Below are 20,080 nucleotides of genomic sequence, written 5' to 3' on the forward strand. Positions count from 1 at the left end.
TGAGACAAATCTGCACATCAGCAAACCCATTCGGCGGGAAGACGGTCGTATTTGCTGGAGATTTCAGGCAAATCCTACCGGTAGTCAAACACGATGAATACCCGAAGTCTTATAATGCAACGTTGAAGTCTTTGATTCTCTGGGAGTCAATTATTGAACTAAAACTTACTGAAAATATGTGTCTCGCAAAAGCTCTCGCAGCGGATGGTAGTGACAAAAACATCAATTTTGCCGCATCTTTACTTGCGCTGGGCGAAGGCATCAATCAGGAGAACGACTTTGAAATTATAAATCTGCGGAACATAAACATTGTTGATTTCGACAGTGACGCAACAAGCAGTGATGCACTCATCGATTTTGTATATGGCGACATCGCCGCCGTGAATGCGGGGGCCAGGAGCGAAAAGCTGGCTTACCTTAACGAACGATGTATACTTGCGCCTTTGAATAGGGACGTGAAGCGGATGAACGAAGTTATCACGGCGCAATTGCCTGAAAATGCAATCAGCTTACGATCCGTCGACACTGCAGACCCGGATGAGTTTGAATGTTTGCCGGAGGAGGCGCTCAACAAGCTGACACCATCTGGACTCCCCGACCACGAATTGAAGCTCAAGGTTGGGATGCCTGTCGTTGTAACTAGGAACCTGCGGATTGGCAGCGGGATTTGTAACGGGACAAGGATACTCTTAACAACGGTTGAGCAGACATTTCTTTCTGGGGTAATAATGGGTGGGCCTTTCGAGGGCGAAGAAGTGACTTTACCAAGGATAAAGTTGCAAAGCAAAGGGGGAAAGGGAAGTGGCCAATCATTTTTTCGGTTGCAGTTCCCTGTGAAGGCGGCCTATGCGATGTCAATAAATAAAAGCCAAGGTCAAACATTAGCACGCGTGGGGGTATTCCTGCAAACTGATATATTTGCTCATGGTCAGCTCTACGTGGCGCTTTCAAGAGTGTCGGACGTTGCAAACCTGTTGGTCGCGAAGCCAAAGATGAGGGATGGGTTGATTAATGTGGTGCATAAAATGATTTTCAAATCAAGCAGACGGAAAAGTAAGGAGTTTTGCTCATAACGAACTGGACAACACTAACATCTTTTTGTCAATGTAGACAAAAAAAGGGAGCTACTGCGCTCAAAGCAGGACCTCAATCGCGGGTCAACGTCGGAGGTTGGATAACTGTATGCCAAAGCTCGACTGGGCTTGTTTTCAAGCGCGAAGTCTGTTGGGTTGTTGATAACCTCAGGTGGATCATTGGTGCTATATCAGAGTTCGGTTGTAAATTGACAAGAAGATCCAGTCAAAACAAGTGGGGAAAGAAATTGATTGCAGATGTCAACTATTGATGTCGACATGCCAATCGTGAAGTTAGCTGAATTGCTGCCTAATCATCACTCGAGGGAGCCGGGGCTTTAGAGACGGTTTGCGACTCAAGTGTAATGGAAAATGTGCTATCATTGCGAGATGTATTTGGTAACTTGAATTTGAACAATTGAAAAAGGGAACATGAGAAAGTACTCGAGGGGAGCGGGTTCCTTAGAAGCGGTTTGGAACTCGAGTTGAATGTAAAAACTTTTGTCATTCCGAGATGTAATTGGCAACTTCAATTTGAAGAATTGACAAATAATAGAGCAGAAAGTAAGGTGAAGGGGGAGGGGAACAGACAAAAAAGGTCTTGAAAGGTAAGAGCTGAACGCGGGGGTCAAAACGGGGCGTTACTGGTAGCCATTGGGTATGGTTAGTTGTGGTGGCAAGCGAAATTCAGAAGTCATTGTTGAGTGAGCTGGCGGTTTTGTCGGAGTCAGTGAAGAGTACGTTGTCAGAAGCGAACGTGGCGTGAGTGACCTGAAATAAGGTCTCAAGGGGTGAACATCGCTGGTAATATTAATTAATGAGAAAAGGGGCTCACCTCGACAATCATCCGTCGTGATGTCCTGCCGAAGCCATCGAGGAACCCTTTGTATTTGATCTTACCTCCCGGAAATAATGTCGTGCCGCGAGGGAACTCGTTGTTGCTTAAGCCTAAGACACATTGGACTCGAAAGACTCCACCTTCGTCCAACTGTACAACCTGTCAGTAATGTTCAAGGTTGAGCGGAGTGAACATTGTACCTCGCCCGTGTGTTCAACGCTGATGCTAATCAGGGTGCCATTGCTTTCCGGCCAAGCGGCTTTGGTTCGAACTTTGATTATTGTACTGAGGCCGGAGACGCGGACACGTTGCCATTCAGATGGATGTTTGTCAACATTCAAATTTCTCTCGTCGCCAGCTGTCCAGGTCAACTTGGGGACGCGCATGAAGTTGATCCCGCGTATTTCTCCTTCAATTACGTAAAGTTGTCCTTCCGTCAGAGGGGTGTTGGAGTGGTTGTTTGCAATGAGGTTGACCGGAAAGATCTTCTTGCCTTGGCTCCAAACGCCGGACAAGCTGGCATAACTTTTGCTGGATTGTGGGGTTTGGCCGTTGGGAAGTCTGAAATATTGACGGACCTATTGTTTTGTGTTAACAGTGATAGGCGGTGGAGGGCGGCGGAAGCAACTCACTTTACTAACTGGTATGAATTTGCCAAAAAATCGTAGGCGGTCTTGCCCTGCAAAAGTTGGTGAATCGGGCTCGAATTTCAGTTCAGTAGTTGGGAGCATGGCAGGGGTATGTGGTCGGAGCTGCGATCGAATGTCGGGGAATGGGGGAGGATGTCGTGGTTGAGGTGAGAAAGTTTTGAATTAGCTTACTCTGTCAATTGCCGATATACTTAAGAGGGGACGATTCAGTCCGGAGTCGGGTTGGAGTAATAAGTTTGGGCTTGACTCGTTTTGAGGGTTTGCGTTGATAGGGGGACTGTTTCTGGGAAAATCGCTGGGGACGCGCAACTGTTGCGATGGAATCGGGATAGCTGTGGCACAGACATTCAAGGGTGGACGGCAGTGGCGAAGTTGGTTTGGTCGTGACACTGCCTGTTAGGGGTTCATGTTGGGGGTACTAGGGTCGGGTCAGTCTTGAACTGTTAGCGGGAGGGCGTGTGGTTACCAGGGCGGTCGCGGTTGGGTGTCATGTGTAGCGGCGGGGGCTTGGACGAAATGGGTCGGGCCACCACTGTCCCTAGGGGCCTCTCGTCAGTTGCCTGGGTTAGGAGCGTCAACCATCCCTTGCAAGGGTGCTCGATGGTTAGTATAAAGTTTCGCTCTGTTCTTGGCACTTGCGTCTTTGTTAACGATTTGCCTTTGAATAGAGATGGGATTGATTAGACGTTCTACCTAGATCAAGTTTGGAGTGAATCCCCCGGCCGAATCGACACATGAACTCCATCACTGCCGGCGCTTGGTTGGGTAATTGTTACCTCCGGGAAAATTTGGTGTTTGAGGGTAAATTCAAGGCGAAAGGCTCTGTAAGTCGGTGAAGCTGTTATTTTCCTTTCCGGGTTGGTTCGGCTGACTTTGGAGGGAAAGGAATTGTTATTCGAGTCTTCCGGGTTGGAGCGTCGATTGACCAGTTCCGATGCGATTTTGACGGGCAACTCGACGGGCACAATGCCTCGGATTGCTGTGACCTTGACTCCGTATGCGTTGGATTGGCTTCATCTTGAAAGTGGCGAATTCTACAAGCTAGAGGGTGAGGTGTTGGTCGGCGACGAGTTGGGCAACCAGAACTTTCATTACTACGCTTCGGGATTCAAGCGGAGGCGTTACACGAGGGCGACAGCGATCCCCAAACCAGTGAGGATGACCGGGTGCGGGACGATATGCCATGTCAACGTTGTTGAAAACCGGAGGCGGGAGCGCGGAGTGACGTCGATAGCTAGGTTGGAGCTGGTTGTTGCCCACGGGGCAAATGTGAGTTGTGTTGCCGTATTGACGTGAAGTCTTTGGTCAGCTGATGTTGTTCGTGTTCTCAGTGTATGATTAGCCGGAGGTTCTACGTGAAATATGTCGTGGAAGTCGATAGTTGCGTGATTGATGATAGGGTTGAATTTGCCCCAGGGGTTCAGGTGCGGTTCAACGGCCTGCTCGCGGGGTTTGCTGCGAGAACGGCGACTTTGGTTGTTAAGATCAGTCAGTCGGGCACTGTTTGTGTGGAGTCGGGCTGACCTGTTTGCGTCGTAGGTTACTTCCGGGGAGGTGGGCCCGAGAGCGGGATATTCCAACGGGCCGCGTCGGGATGTCCTTGTTTTGGGGTAGGGGTCCATTCTACGGTTCGAGCGTCAGGTGGCTTTGCCCGTCCTTTTTCCTCTTGTGTTTTCGGCTTGTGTTGTATGTTTTATGGGGTTGCCGGCTTGGCGCCCTCTAATTGATTTGTTGTTCGTTGGGTGGTGTGCGTCCGGTTGCCTGCTGTATGGTGGGTACGTCGCGATGGGTTGAAGCCGGGGCTTTTGATTGTGTGGTGTGACTGGGAATCGGGGTTGGAGGGTGGGATGCCGGGCGTTTGCGTGATGCGGGCCGGGGTGGGGAGGGGCGTCCGGGTGGTGTGTATTACGCTGCGGAGGCGGGGGGACCTGGGAACGTTTGTGGGTGCGGGCCGGGCGCGGGCCTTTGTTGCACGCGACGGGAGGGTTTGGGGGGGCCGGGTGCGGCTGCGGGTGCTGAGACTTGTGCCTGGGGGGCCGGAGTTCCGGGGAGCGGGCGGGGCGGGCAGGTTGGCGGTGTGGCGGTGGTACGCTGTGAGTGCGGCGGCGTAGCCGCCTTGGGCTCTAGTAATATATAAATCACAGAATTTCAATTACTGGACGTCCAGAAGACCAAATTTTGACTTCCAGCAATGGTCCCCTTGGCCAATTTCTGGTCCTGGGAAATTTGGCACTTTGTAATATTACATGTCAAGTTTCAACTGGCAGCAGTTTCTTGAATTTTGTTCAAATTGTTTGGGAGTCAGAAATAAAATTCATAAATTTTATTTGGGAGTCAGAACCCAATTTCCCAAAAAATGACAGGAATAGAAATAAGTTTATACCTCTGTCCTGCAGGCCCCCAAAAATGGTCCCAAAATTTTACAGCGGGCAGAAAAGCATCTGAAGAGAACATGTTTACCTGCATGCTATTAACATACCCAAGGAAAGGGGTGTGCAACTGTGGGTCCATTTCAGCAGGTTTCATACTAAGGGAAACTACTAAAACCTTTGCCACTGTGCCCCAAATTACACCAAAATTTTACAGTTTCAATTATATTACTCTGTCTCCAAATGATTAGCTGCTTGGCAGGAATAGAGATGGCCTTGCGGTAACCATTTGGGGGTACCTGATTCCCCTTGGCGCGCCGGATCACCCGCCCAGAGGTACCAGTTGCCTTCTTTGGGCCAAAAAAAAACTCATGACACCCCAGTGTACCTTGATGACCAGAACAGACCGGTCATTTAGAGGACACTACCCACTTGATGACCGGTACAAACCAGTCATTGAGAGGGCATCAAGAGTGTTGGATACATCCCTCAATGACCAGGACAGACTGGTCATCAAGAGGTCATTGAGAGGCATGTGCCCTCTTGATTAACGGCTGTGGGTAAGTCATTGAGAGGGCATCAAGAGTGTTGAATACATCCCTCAATGACCTGACCAGACTGGTAATCAAGAGGGCATTGAGAGGCATGTGCCCTCTTGATTACCGGTTGTGGTTGCTGCTCTCAATGAACAACTGCCAATCCTGACTCATCTCCTTTCATGTGCCTTACATGGTGTCCTCTCAACTAGGGATGACAATCGGGCTGCCCGGCTTCACCCTGGCAAGGCTATTGAGACATAATTTGAGCGGGCCCCTTGGTGAGGCCAATCCTCTGACCACCCGGGGCTTTACTTAACTGGTCTCTGTCCTGAAATCTTCATTGGCGCAAAAGTGGCCCGTAGGTGGCGCGTGGTCAAACCCGCCCAATTAGCATCCCTACTCTCAACCTAGCCTTGAACAGGAGAACAAAAAGGTGGGAGGTACACATGGTACCCCCATAGGTTATCACAGGTACCCCGTCAGAAAGTGCCGCAAAAAGTACCAGGTGCCTGTTTTTTGGAAAAAAAGTGCTTTGGTATCCGGGTCCACTGGGACATCTCTAGGCAGGAAAACACAAGCAGAAAATAATTTTGAGGTGCCAGGGCTTTTGGTCATATTTGCTACTAATAAAAATGATGGGTTGACTATGCTAGTAAATAGTGCCTTTGGAACGGTTAACAGTGCCTCCAGCACATTTAATATTGCATCCAGAACTGTTGATAGTGCCTCTGTCACTGTTGAAAGTACCTCCAGAACTGTTAATAGTGCCTCTGTCACTGTTGAAAGTACCTCCAGAACTGTTCATAGTGCCTCCAGCAGTGTTCTCTTTCACAGAGTTGTTGAGTTGTGAAGGGCATGCACAGTAGAGATGTGTGAGTGCTACAAGGCGCTCCAACCACTTGTACATATGTAATTATGTAAGCAAACTGTGAAATGTTTTGAAATCAAGATCCCCCATGCAGCTGGAGGATACACAGAATTCAGAACACCAGAACCACACCCCAAGATAACCCAGGATAACCAACCAAAGGCCACTATACTCCCAGTACACCTTCTGTCACAGACACCAAGGATATTGACAGTTAGTGCCCTTTTTCACCAACCCTTGAGTATCTCAGAGGTACACCTCTCTTTCTCTTGACTGTTTTCTCTCCTTGTTTGCTTTTTTTCTTCTCTTTTGATCACAGGTCTTCATATATCCATACCTCTTATCCAAAGGATCACTCAGACTGCACATTATCTTTTTCTGTGGTTTTTTTTGAGGCCCTGTTTGGCACCAATATAATCAGCAATATATTTCACAGATTATATCGGTGAAATACCAATGGTGTTTGGGGGAGCGATATATCCAATTTCCTGTAATTACATTACTACCCCTCGATATATCAGCAGCTCAGACCCGGCACACACATACATATCATACACCCTCTCCATCGGTCATGGAGAGGATTGACCGGTGCTCAATGTGTACACCACCTCTTGATGATCTCGATGACCAGTCGACCGGTCATTGAGAAGGAGGATACATACACCTTCTAATAGATGACGGGTCACACAAGTCATCCAGGTGTTGTATATTCCTTCTTGATGACCAGTCAACTGGTCATCAAGAGGTTGGGTTCCTCTGGATGACCGTTTGAACAGGCCATCCCAAAGCCTCTTGATGGCTTGTTTGACCGGTCACAGAGATCAACTGGTTGATCTCGTTGACCGGTCATTGAGATCAATCAAGAGGACTTCAACCTTTTGATGACCGGTTGACCGGTCATTGAAAGGGTGAAATCCACCGGAGACCAGTTTAAAGAGGTCAAGTTTCCTGTTTTTGTTTTTGACGACCGGTTGAGTGGTCATCAAGAGGGAGAAGTTCCTGGCAGGGATGACTTTTTGGAATGGTCATCCGCAAGGTGTACAATCTGCGTCGGACCGGGGTGAAGTGTACATAATAATTATTCCGCATGTACTGAAAAATTGCTAGCAATATATTAATTTAATTTTTATTTTGGGTGTAATAATCAGCATGTCACAGATTATATTGCTTGTGATTATTTCACTAATTATATCGGTGCCAAACGGGGCCTAAGAATCAAACCACATAGGTTTCCCTTTACAGAACCTTGACTATCATTTACATAGTCTAAAAGATTGTGGCTGATTATACTTTTCTCATTCACAGTTCTTCCACATTTCATTGTGAGAATAGGCTGTTGCATCTCTAGCACAGCTTGGCTGCCAACCCTTAAGGTTGTTGCATACCCAGTGGAAGTTAGTACCCACCAGTCATCATTCAAACTTTGAAAATACATTTCTCTTGATTTCTTTCTCTCTCTTATTCTTGAAAGAAACCTATGATGGCATCCATGAAATGCCATCAATCCGCCAAAATGGACACCACATTGACGGGACCAGACACACATTCTGACCCAACCACTCCAAAATTGCAGCTGATGTGTCAGTTTAGTCCATTCCAAAAAGCACCCTGACTGGAAAGGCGGGGTATGTGAAGCCCCCGGTGAGGGACTCCTGTCCGTGCTAAGCGGCGGCAGTCGTGTGAGGGGAGAAGTGCTGTTTAGGCTGCCCTCGTGGCGGTGGTCCGTAGAGATGAGCGCTGAAAGGAATCGGGATAGCTGTGGTGTTGGGGGTGGTTTTGAGATGTTCGCCGGGGGTTTGGATCCTTGGCGGCGGTTGTTTTGTTTTGAGGGGATGAGAGGTGTGATCTTAAAGAGAGGGAAGGAAGGGATCTCAGAAACTCTGATGAAAAGATGATCGGCGAGCTGCGCTCGAAGGTTTTGAACTCTGAAGATAGGATCTCTGAATATTGATGGTCCGTATTCTGGGGATCAGAATGCCATAGCCACCCAATCATCCAAGTTCAAGCTGAACTTGGACTCAGGGTGGCATGTCACATACATTTCATCACATCCTCCGAGCGCTACGCGCGCATGCACACACAACAAACAAGAGAAGCAAGAAAGAAGGAAACACAACACAATAAAACACAGTGATCTGAGGCAGAAAGAAAAGGTCCAAAGAAGAAGAAAAAACAAAAAGAAAAGAGGAAAGAGCAGACAGACAAAAAAAAAAGAAGAGAAAGAAAAACAAACCAGAGAATAAACCCACAGCAGATGCTGTGTTAGGACCAAGAAAAGTGAAGGGGACTGGGAAGGAGAGAAAAAGGTGAGATGGAAGGATGGAAAAGGAAGGAGGAAAGGAGTATGGAAGAGAGAGGTGAAAGATGAGGAGAGATGGGGAGAGGGTGAATTCTTGAGGGTCTTGAGGATCTTGATGTTTCTTGAGACTTGAGGAATGAAATTAAAAGCTGGACTCTTGATGACAATCCTGGCGGCGGCGATGCTTCTGACTAGCTGGCCACGAGAGGGGCCACCACACCGGGTGCCGCAGGGTTTCACAGGGACAGCCCCCGCTCCATGAGTATATCTTCCAGTACCTCTTCCACTTCCTAGCCAGCAGAGATTCCTGAGACCATATCTCTCTCAGCCAGGCAGGCCATTTATTTTCTTTCCTTCCTTTATTTGTTCCCTTCCCTCACTGTCAAGGGGGTTTTATTGGTTAAAAACCCCCTTAATAGGTTTGAAAGGGGGTGTCCAATGTGAGATCAGTCTCCAAGACCAATCTTATATTGGCAGGGCTCACCAAAACATTATCCCTTTGTTGTAATGGCTCACCAAAACATTATCCCTTTGTTGTAATGTATTGGCGGGCCCCACCAATATAATATCAGTCTGAGAGACCAATATTATATTGGTTGCCCCCAGTCAACCTCACTGTGGGTTGCAACCAATGCAAACATTTTGCAGTGCCTTCCATATGTTCATGTATTTACTGAGAGATCCCTGCAACCATATCTCTCTCGGCTAACCCCTGCTCTCCTATTGCAATCTAGAGCCCTGTGAACTAGACCTCTACCTTCAAGGTCTTTGGGACCCTTCTTGCCAAACATTGAAGGACTCGCAACTTGAGTCCTTACAGGGTAAGCAAGGAAATTTGACAAGGGGGTGTGCGCTTCTAGCATGTTTGCACCCCCACAATGTGATTTTGACAAGGCTGTGCTATGTTCAAAAAAATGGCTGGCAAGCTTGTTTATCCCAAAGATTGTGCTCCGAACTCCACCCAGACCCCAAAACTGACATTGATACTGCCCCAGCGGTATTGTCTACTCCACAAAACTCCCCAACAGAGGGTGACAGGCCCAAGGGGGGTGCTAGGAAAAGTGACAAGGGAGTGTGTGTTGTAGACACATTTGCGCTCACACAATGTGAGTTTGATAGATCTTCCCCTGCGATGTTCACCAGAACAGCTGGCAAGGTTGTTTATCTCACAGATAGTGGCGGACTTGCTGTGAACTTTGAATAAATCTGGAATTTCAGATTTTTGTAGGGAAATCTGAAATCTGGAACTCTGGATCACCTTGGCGAGCTTAGGGGACCTAGATTTCCCTGCAAAATCTGACATCTGTGGGCTCAGATCTGAATTTTCACATTGACAGGAATTCCTCCAGTAGTCTGCACCTTGCAGGTACCTGCTGGCGGGTGACGGGTACCTGCAAATGGTGTGGTGTGTGGGGCCTGTGCCTATGCCAAAAGCGTTAGTGCAGCAGTGTTGGTATTGTCCAGTTACATACAAACTAAATTCATTACAAGGGGAGGATGTGTATAGTGTACAGAAAGGTATTTCAGGTAGCAAGGTTAGTATGACATGGGAGGCAACGGAAGAGTAATTATGCAGGAGGGAGGAAGGAAGATGTGAGGAGAGGCTTTGAACCCCAACATCTGGGATGGGAGGAGTTAGCAACAGATCAGGCAGCTGTGTGCAGGGTGCGTGGAAGAGGAGGTAAGGTGGCTTGGTTGCATAGCAACACATGACATCATGCATATAAATGCTGTGTAGCGGAGTGTTGCCTGTGGCATAAATCCCTCATTGTTTGTATGTTTGGTGCAGCATATGCAGGCACATAAGATGTACAAGGAACATCTCCTGCAGCATAAATCTCTCTTTGTTTATACGCTTAGTACAGCATATGCAGGTAGATAAGAATGTACAGGGAGTGTCTCCTGCAGAATAAATCCCTCATTGTTTGTACATGCAGCGCAGTACATGCATGAAAGTGCTTTGCAGTTGAGACTCCCTGCAGCAATAATCCCTCACAATAGAGAATAACAATTTGGACCCGTTGCTAGGTACCCGCCCGCTGCGCACCCACCGGGCGGTGCCGGGTGCCTGTTTTTTCGTGAAAAGTGGGGACCCGGGTACCACTTGAGGTACCCGCTCAAGTGCCTCCCAATGCAGCAGGGGCTGGAGCCCGTGCCTAATACATTGCACCCGGCGAGCCGGACTTTGAGCATCTCGCCAAGAGAAATTCACACCTCTCGGCGAGATGGATTTGTACCAGCTCGCCAAGAGGAATGCATCCCTCCCAGCAAGCTGGACTTTGACCAGCTCGCCAAGAGAAATCTAAACCTCTTGGCGAGAAATCCATCTCGCCAAGGGGTGTGTCTCTTGGCGAGCTGGTCAAAGTCCAGCTTGCTGAGAGGAATACACACCTCCTGGCGAGCTGAATTTTTACACCAGCTCGCCGAGGGTGCTCTTCCCGGTGAGCTGGTCAAAGCCCAGTCAGCCGAGAGGTGTGTATTCATCTAGGCGAGCTCAACTTGACCAGCTCGCCAAGAGAAATACCTCTTGGCAAGCTGGACTTTGGGGAATTGGTGTCCCCAGTCCCGTATGCCAAGTATGTGAAAAAAAGGCACAAAGTACCGCCAGTACCCGCCCCAAGTACCACTGGTACCCGCCAGGCAGTGCCGGGTGCGGTACTTGGTCCCTGCTTGGGGAAAAAAACGTAACCAGTAGCCAGGTGCCAACCGTACCCAGGTCCAAATTGTTATTTTCTACCTCACAAGGAGCTCACCTGGAGCAAAAATCCCTCATTCTTCAATATATAAGGAGGCCTTTCCCCCCCTTCATCAGATTTTTTTCCCCATCAGCCATTGGAGGTTTGGTCACATATGGTAGTTTAGTTAGTATTGCAGTCATTAGTGGTAGTAGCGGTTAGCGTAAGTAGTGTAGAAGCAGAGTAGTGGTATTAGTGCATCAGAAGTAGTAGAACAAACCAGAACTCAACAAAAAAATTTGATTTTAGCAGCTTATTAGTAACAGTGGATTATTTACCTTAACAATTGTGTGCAACAACAGCCTTGTAGTAGGATTATACCCACTCAAATATATTGCCCACTTGTGCAGAAGTTTGAAACAGATTTACTAGCTTATTGAATCAAGTGATCTAGGTCTGATAGAGATTACTATATAAAAGTAAGATCTATCTTGGAATCAGCCATATCTGTAGAGACTGTAAAATGAAGATGTGTCTGGTGAGAGTCAAACTCACGACCTCAGCTATGCTGAGACACGTACTAGAGTGATGCCTTTACCAAATAGGCTACAGACACTTGTGGCTGCCAGCTGGGTGGTTGGTTGGTAGTGCTCATGGCCGGGGTCGATCCAACAGCCCTCCAAGTTGTGGTGATACATCATGGTAGCGAGTAACACACAACTCAACACCCCCCATGCTAGCCACAAGCGTCTGCAGCCTAGTTGGTAAAGGAAGCACTCTGATATGTGTCTCAGCATAGCTGAGGTTGTGAGGTCAACTCTCACCAGACATATCTGCATTTTACAGTCTCTACAATATCTTTATAAATATTGATCACATAGGGCATGAAAATTGAAATTTTCCAAATTTATTTGCCTCAAAATTTCTTGGGACAAAAACTGAGCCTGGACAAAATGTAGGCTGGAGCCCAAATGTGAAAAATTTCCACATTTGAACCCTCTGCTAGTTTTCAATTTTTGTGTACAGGGCAAAAAAAGTTGAAATTTTTCAAAATTGAGGCCCCTGGCACAGGCCCTTAGTTATTTACATAGTATTATTAGAGGAGCAGGTCTTTCAAACCACCTGTAAGTTGTAATAGCTTTTCAACCTAGCAATTTATTTCCCCCTCAGCAGATATCTCACCAAATTATATTTAGTGTCCCACAAGAGTCCCTACAATGGGTACCCAAGTGCCATCTCTATAATATTGCATGTGAACTGGCAGCAGTTTCTTTGTTTTTTTCACAGTGCCTGCAGACTCCAGAGTCAGATCTGCAGCCAGAAAACCAATAGGGAAATGCTGTCCCACACTGTAAAAAAAAACTCAAGAAACTGCTGCCAGTTGACATGCAATATTACAAAAGGGGCTCCAGATCTGGTTCTGCAGGGTCTGTAGATCTAGATGGGAAGTCCCCCAGTAAGGTTTGGCTTTTCCCTCTAGACCAATAATTTTAGCCAAAGGGAAGTCCTTCATCAAAAGATCTGTTTGTGATGGAGTGTCACTTCCAAGGGGGATTTGAACCTGGGACTTACATGCCAAGAGCCTAGAGGTCTTCCCCCTTATGTTGACCATCTCGGCCCCCTCAAGTCATGAGGTGGGGCTGGTGTTATTCCTCCTTGTGGGAGGTTTGTCTCATTCTCGGATTCTCCTACATATGATTTGAGCTCTTCAGTTGGCAGTGTGACGTCAAGCTGGGGTGTACAGCAATGTCAGAAAAGCTTGCCAAATTTTGTGGCTGAAATGACTTCTGCATTTCAGCCACAGGCCTGTAAAGCTTCACTGTACAGCCAGACAAAACCCGTTCGGGCAGCTGGTTTTGCTTGACATGGGTGCCGGGCTGGGCAAGGGGCAAGGGAGGCAGGGGCGGCGAAGGGCCGGATCGAAGTAAAATCGCTCCAGGAATCCAATGGTGGGGCAGGGTGGGGCCCTCAAGGCCCCAAAGTGGAAAACAAAGAAACTGGGTTTTTTCTTCTGATGGCATTCCTGACATACAGGAGCCATACAGGCTTTGAGGCTGAAATCAGCGGTCCAAAAGCTGGCCGCAAGCTTTTCTGACATTGCTGTATGTATCACTGCAAAAAAAACTGTGTCAACTGTGAGCAGTTGACATGCGGCAACTCTGAGGAAGCTTGTGGTGTTACACCAGCCTTACTCAAGGTTTAACTCAACCCAAGCTTCAATGCACAGTCACTGTGCACCTTGCACAGTGACTGTGCCAAGAAAGGCACTTCTGCATTCATGTGGAGTTACAATGGCAGCTTGGCTTGAGTATCCTGCATGTCAACTGCAAGCAGTTGACCAAGTTATTTTTGCAGTGTGTGCGGCTCAAGCGCAGGACTGCGGGCAGACGTCACTCCGCACGTCCGCTGCCACAGCCGCCGGTTACCGTGGAGGCTCGACTGCACCTACCACCTCACACACCCACCACTTTCTCTCTCCCTACCTGCCCGTTCACCTGCTCCAACTAGAATCTGCCCCCTCACGTCTCTATCCCTACATTGATTGATACGATATGGCCGTGGAACCTACGAAACCCGAAATTGCCCAGATCTTTGCGTTGCTGAAAAACCAAAAGGGGAACAAGGTGTGTAGCATCCTGTCACAACCACTCAATCGCAATCAGGGAGCGTGCGGAAAGCTGACCCGTCCCACTATTCTATTCAACATCAGATGTGCTTCGATTGCGGCGCCAAAAACCCAACCTGGAGTAGTGTAACTTTCGGGGTGTATATTTGTCTCGACTGTTCGAGTGTGCATCGGAACATGGGCGTCCACATCAGTTTTGTCAGGTGAGGTTTGGATCACTCATACCTTCGATTGTGATATCCTAGAGTTCAAAATTCACTTTTGGGTTTATTTCTCTCGTTTCAGATCGACAAACTTAGATCAATGGTCATGGGCGCAATTGAGGACGATGAAGGTGGGCGGAAACGGTTCATTCCAAGACTTCCTGAACAAGCATCCGGGTGCATTCTCGAGTTCCTCAGATACGAAAGCGAAATATTCATCAAAATCGGCGGATCTGTACAAGGAGGAACTTAAGCGTCGATGTCTCGCCGATCAAGCCCAGCACGGCCCAGGGCCAGTAATCTTCGAAGGATTGACGCTCGCTTCTTCGGGCGCCGACTCGACGGCCGATAAGAAGGATGATGACTTCTTTGGCTCCTGGGACAAACCAGCATCTTCCACCCCCAGCGCCGTTGCTCCTACTGCAACCAAACTGTCTGGTTTCGGCACCGGTGGACTCACCCCGAATGGCTCCAAACCCACCTCGCGGGCCACCTCCCCCAACCCAGCAGTTCCAGCCGCCCCGCGTACCGTCCAGTCTTCTTCTCTTCGTGCCGCCACCTCATCGAATTCATCCGCACCATCCAAGTCTAAGCTGGGAGCGACAAAGGTTGGGGCCACGAAAGTCAAACTAGGTGAGCCATTGGGTAATCAGAAATAGCCATATGGAGAGAGTTCTGACCGGAAAGTTTGATAACATTAGGTGCTAAGAAAACCGGAGGTTCGATCAACTTCGAGGAAGCCGAAAGGAAAGCGAAAGAAGAGGAGGAGCGAGTCAAGAAGCTGGGATACGACACGCGAGCTGAACAAGAAGCGCAAGAGAGTAAAGCAGCCTTCAAACCCAACGACGTCAAGCCATCCACCTCTTCAACAAACGCCGCTGCAAACCCTGCCAAGAACGTCTCCCAGGACGAGCGGCTAGGAATGGGCTTCAGGAAGTTGGGCTTTGGGCAGACCTTCGGCCTGTCCGGTGAAGAGGCCGCATCGATGGCTGAGCAACAGAAACGCGCCGCTGCTAAAGCTGCCTCGGGATACGTTGAACCCGAAACTGGCACCGTCGCCAGAGAGAGATTCGGAAACCAGAAAGGTAAATTCACCTACATGCTCCTATTTTTTTGAACCAACAGACTGACCAACATACACAAAACAAAACAAAACAAAACAACAAAAAACAATCACGCCGATCTTCGCCCTCACCAAACGCAGCGATCTCGTCGGACATGTTTTTTGAAAGAAACGATTACGATGCACAAGCGTCGACGGAAGCGAAGAGTCGGTTGACGCAGTTCTCAGGTGCGACGGCGATCTCGTCGAACCAGTACTTCGGCCGTGAGGACCAAAGCGAGATGCTCGACCAAGCCCAGGAAAGCATCCTGGGCGTCGACGGCTTGCAGGGCTTGGAGCAGGGCGCCCGTGAGCTCGCTAAATCGGCCATGAAGGCCGCCGGGTACAACAATATTAACGAGTTGCAAGACGGCTTGCGTTCAGGCGCTATGAAGGTCGGTTTTTCCATCTCCCCCTCTCCGCTTGGCTTACTCTCTCCTCTCGACATTAATTTCCCGCTTGTTCTCCCATGTATCTCTAGCTGGCAGACTATTTGGGCGATCTTTCTCAGCGATACGCCTGATCGGGTTCTCTTTGAGCGTATCCATCATTCTCTTTCGTTACGAAGATGAGCAGAACCTCTTTTTCGGCTCCATCATCAATTAGAACATGTCCCCGGAAAACGAACTTTTCATTTCACACCTTTGAGTGCTTCCACTCGCCCGCCCTGTCCCATCAACAAGAGCAGGGTGGGTATTCTCACATGACATTAAGATCTGACTGGAGGTTTTTTTATGTCTAGTTCATGAATCATGATGTTTTGAGTGCTTTCAGTAAAAAAAGTTTCTTTTGCCTTTACTAGAGTTTTCTTATTTTCTTTGTCATCTTTGTTCCTGATTCCTCTTTCTGAGACAACCTTTCTCAAGACCTCACCAAACGCTCTTCACTTTTTCCCTTGACAAACAGATGTTTTTTTTATCATGCCCTCACAATATCGTCTGCCTGGTCTCTCCACCTCTTCCTTCTCCCCTATAGCTAGCTTTTACTCCTTTTTTGTTCTCCTTTCTTTGGTCAATGTTCTTTCTTGTCTGCTTTGGTTTAACTTGAGCTGTGAATATGATGTGCATGTAAAAGATAAGAACAAGTATGATGTGAACCTATCTTACTCTAGGACCATGTTTAAAATCAAAAAGATGTATTGTTATTGAGAGAAAATCAAGGATAACAGAGTGCAGTGAAAAAAAGAAACAATACAGCTAGTGTAGTTGATACTTCCCTCTTGATGACCAGTACACCACATGCTTAATTGCATGTCTTGGGGATGTATGTTGGGAGGTCATTTGGATGTACCTCCTGTGGCAGGGCAAAAAGCATCCTAAGATCCACATAGTCAAACTACACCTGGGACATCTTTTTAAAGGTTTCCTCTGGTTATCTTCTGGATGCTAAAAAGCCATCATCAGCTGCATCCTCAGGATGCACATCTGCCCTCCCAGACCACCAAAAACAAGCCCAGACCCAGCAATTTTTTAACCCGCAACTTCAATCACCTATCTTGGCTATCAACTGCCCTGCAATACCCCCTTGCCACATTTGCAACACTTTCACACAGGCAACTGCATGCATTAGCAGTGAATGCAGTCAGCAAGCCTGAATGGGACTGTTGATTGAGCACACTGCGTTGGCAGTGAGGTGTGTAGTATATGAGCTTAACAATGCCTACAAATATTCATGTGTAGTACAGATTTTGGGTCATGCTGTCAACAATTGAGACATTTTACATGTCCAAAAAGGTTCCAAACTGGTTAACAATTATATATTAAGTAGTAATGTAGGCCCAGAGTGTGAGCAGACAATCTCCTGTTTTAATCCACTTGGAATGGATGAATTATTTAGCCAAGTGAACCAGTAATTGAAAAGAAGACAACCTCTAAATGACCGGTGTAGAAATAAAGGTTGGTAACTGTGAGCCTGAGTCTCTGTAGTGACAGCAGGACACAAGAAAATGGGGGGCAATATTTGGATTTCTTTGGATAAAGAAAATATAAATATAAGAGAGGAAGAGAAAGAGAGAGAGAAACTGAGCAGATTCAAGATAAGCAGATATTGAAGGTTATTATGGTGGGTATGCATGTCCACTGGCAATGCTAACTCCTTAAAGGAGTGCTGCCAAGCTATGCTAGAGAGTGAAACAGCCTCCTCTCACCAAAGAAATGTGGAGGGCTTCAGGATTAGACAAGTTTAATCCAGCCACAATTTTTTAGCTTCCTTCTGGATAGTCAGGGTTCTTTAAAGGGAAACCTATGTGGTTTGTTTCTTACAAAAACCACAGAAAAAGAAAGATATAAAGCAGCAGAATCCTTTGGTTGATGATATTAAGACAGGTGCAGACCTGTGATCAGAGATGGGGCAAAGGCCAGAAAAAGAAGAGCAATCAAGCAGACACAGAGTTGTACCTCTGGGATAAACAAGGTTCAGTGAAAGAGTTTACTTACTTTCAATATCCTAGGCGCCTGTGACGGTATGTATACTGGGAGCGTGGTAATCTCTTTGGTGGTGTGTAAGGGTTGGTTCTGGGGAGGAGGCTTGGTTCTGGGGAGGGGGCTTGGTTCTGGGGAGGGGGCTTGGTTCTGGGTCTGTTGGTTAAGTAGGTAGATTGCTGGATGGGGAGAGTGTGATGATCTCTCCCCGGTTCCCCTATGTGCATGGGGACTGTGACATGTAAATACAACTGTAACATGTCCCTGAGGAGGCTATGGCGCGCGGGCGCAGCTCATAACATGGTGATCCTGGGGTTATCTGGGGTGTGGTTCTGGTGTGCTGAAGTCTGTAGATCCTCCTCAGGCAAGGGGGATCCTGACTATGAAAATTTTCACAGTTTGCTTATGTAATTACATATGTACATGAGGTTTGGCGCGCCTGGTAGCGCTTACACTTCACAACTGCGCCTGCGCGCCACAACTCAAGAACTCAGGGAAGGAGTAGAGTTACAAAGAAATGGTAAGTTGTAACTAAGGTTAAAATTGCATGGGGAAACAGAATCTGAAGTCAAAACAAGGTTATCTCTTAAGATGAAAAAGATATGAAGTAATTCATATGTAAAAAAGTAGAAAAGGCAGCTTTTAGGTCAGCTGTGTTGACTCTAAGGCTGAGAGTAACAGTGTACAAATTTCCGCTGTGAGAAATCCTTTTGGGATGGGTGGCAGTTCTTTGAGGGGGAAATACTTTCAGAGTATGAATCCAGCAGCAACACTGTTCCTCAACTGTAAGTGGCCAATGTGGCTGAACCCTGACCATCACCATTAAACCAGTTCAGTTTCACTCATGCCCTGCTCCTTTCCTTACCATAGCCTTGGCAAACGTAGTAACAACCTGCGTCCATGGCGACCAGCCTGGACCGGTGGAGAAGAACCAGCCCAAACCCTGATTGTATTCAGTGAGAAAGGCCATGCCTAGGCAAAACCATGACCAGTAAGCTTTGTCTATAAAAAGCAACCTTTGGAGGACCAAGCAGCTCACTTCATCTGCTTTTCATCTCCCTTCTGCTAAAACTTACTTCCCAGCTTACCAATCATCAACTCCCCATCTTATCACTTTTCTCCACCTTCTGCTCCTTGTGCTCTATCACGTCTTTTGCTCTTTGCGCCTTACGGGCTTGTCTTCACAATCCTACTTCTTGTCAGCCTGTAGGTAACTAACCTTGTCTGAGAGGGTTGTTACTAGCAAGATGATTGTGTAAGATGCCAAGGATGGGCCAATGGGTTCGTGGTAAGACCTGTAAAAGTTTTCACTCTATCAGTAATCTTGACTGAGAGGCTTGCTCAATTGAGCCGCATCCAGATCAACACAGGGTGTGAATAGGTATCCAAGGAATAACTCAACTTTGGTTCGTGGTTTTACCTACAGAAAGGTAAGGGTAATCAAGAGTTGATGTTATTCCTGAATTGAAAGATGGGTGAGAATGAAGGCACTGTTCAACTATGTATGTGTTAAACCTTGCTATAATAATATTCTGAGGGATAAAAATTCCTGGGGGGCGTGTTTACATAGAGGGGAAAGAGCAGGAGGGGATATGAGGCGCTTGGAGGCGCTTCAGGACCAGGGGGGAACTGGAAGCGCTCAAAGGAAGCAGATCCTCATGAGGATCAACATTGGAAATGATCAAGGCAGTGTAATGATCAGTACTGATCCTAGATCAGTAACAGTGCACACTAGCTGATCATAACTAATCATTGATTCCATTCAATTCTCTTTGAATTGGATTACATCATGTATTGTTTATGTATTTATATCATAACCAATATGTTATGTAAATAGGGACTGAGGCGTAACAGGGGATAAATGAGTGATGCCTGTCTTGGGGTATTTCACGTGTACAGTAGTATTACAATGCATTGTAATCTTACTGTTTGCACGTAACTTAACTCTTATAACAACAGTACATTATGGTAACTGTATTTAACTATGGTTATCTGTAATGTGATGTATAACAAGAGTACATTCTTAAGCTTGTATGTAATGATATACATATTTGATTAAGGTGAACAATTTCAGGTACTTGGTACGTGTAAGGTACTGTGACATGTACTCTGTGGCTGACAGTATTGGCTCAGCTTATGCACAGTTTTTGAAAATTCTTTTCCCAGCTGGTGTTAATATTTGGAACAGTATTTTTCCAGCTGATCCCCAGCTCTGCAAAAGCCTTTTACAAGATGATGCTCAGCTTTGGACCATTGTTGGCTGAGCTAGGATGCTCAGATTTGGAATATTCTTGGTCCAGCTGACACTGGGCTTTGTATCAGGCTTGGAATAGCCAATGCTCAGCTTTGGCCCAGGCTCAGTCAATGCCTACTCCTCAGCTTTTGATGAGCATCAGCTGTTCCTGGGAAAAATTTAGG

The 20,080-nt window shown here is 47.2% G+C and overlaps 3 protein-coding genes across 3 annotated transcripts; 1 reads left to right on the forward strand and 2 right to left on the reverse strand.

Moving 5' to 3' along the window:
- Positions 1 to 1,760: 1,760 nt before the first annotated feature.
- Positions 1,761 to 3,052, reverse strand: PtA15_8A133 (uncharacterized protein; the record flags this gene model as incomplete). Its single annotated transcript, XM_053171532.1, has 7 exons — positions 1,761 to 1,844; positions 1,909 to 2,061; positions 2,112 to 2,489; positions 2,544 to 2,663; positions 2,733 to 2,807; positions 2,872 to 2,954; positions 3,028 to 3,052. The coding sequence occupies 7 exons, from the start codon at positions 3,050 to 3,052 to the stop codon at positions 1,761 to 1,763; spliced, it is 918 nt and encodes a 305-aa protein (XP_053022786.1).
- A 630-nt stretch (positions 3,053 to 3,682) lies between these two features.
- Positions 3,683 to 4,183, reverse strand: PtA15_8A134 (uncharacterized protein; the record flags this gene model as incomplete). The annotated part of the gene is made up of 2 exons (XM_053171533.1): positions 3,683 to 4,016; positions 4,086 to 4,183. 2 exons carry the CDS (start codon positions 4,181 to 4,183, stop codon positions 3,683 to 3,685), a joined length of 432 nt encoding a protein of 143 aa, XP_053022787.1.
- Positions 4,184 to 13,863: 9,680 nt separating this feature from the next.
- On the forward strand, positions 13,864 to 15,765 carry PtA15_8A135 (uncharacterized protein; the record flags this gene model as incomplete). The annotated part of the gene is made up of 6 exons (XM_053171534.1): positions 13,864 to 13,935; positions 14,022 to 14,140; positions 14,223 to 14,773; positions 14,842 to 15,225; positions 15,345 to 15,637; positions 15,724 to 15,765. 6 exons carry the CDS (start codon positions 13,864 to 13,866, stop codon positions 15,763 to 15,765), a joined length of 1,461 nt encoding a protein of 486 aa, XP_053022788.1.
- Between the last annotated feature and the right edge of the window lie 4,315 nt (positions 15,766 to 20,080).

Source organism: Puccinia triticina, chromosome 8A, assembly GCF_026914185.1.
Source record: "Puccinia triticina chromosome 8A, complete sequence".
NCBI classification, from domain to species: domain Eukaryota; kingdom Fungi; phylum Basidiomycota; class Pucciniomycetes; order Pucciniales; family Pucciniaceae; genus Puccinia; species Puccinia triticina.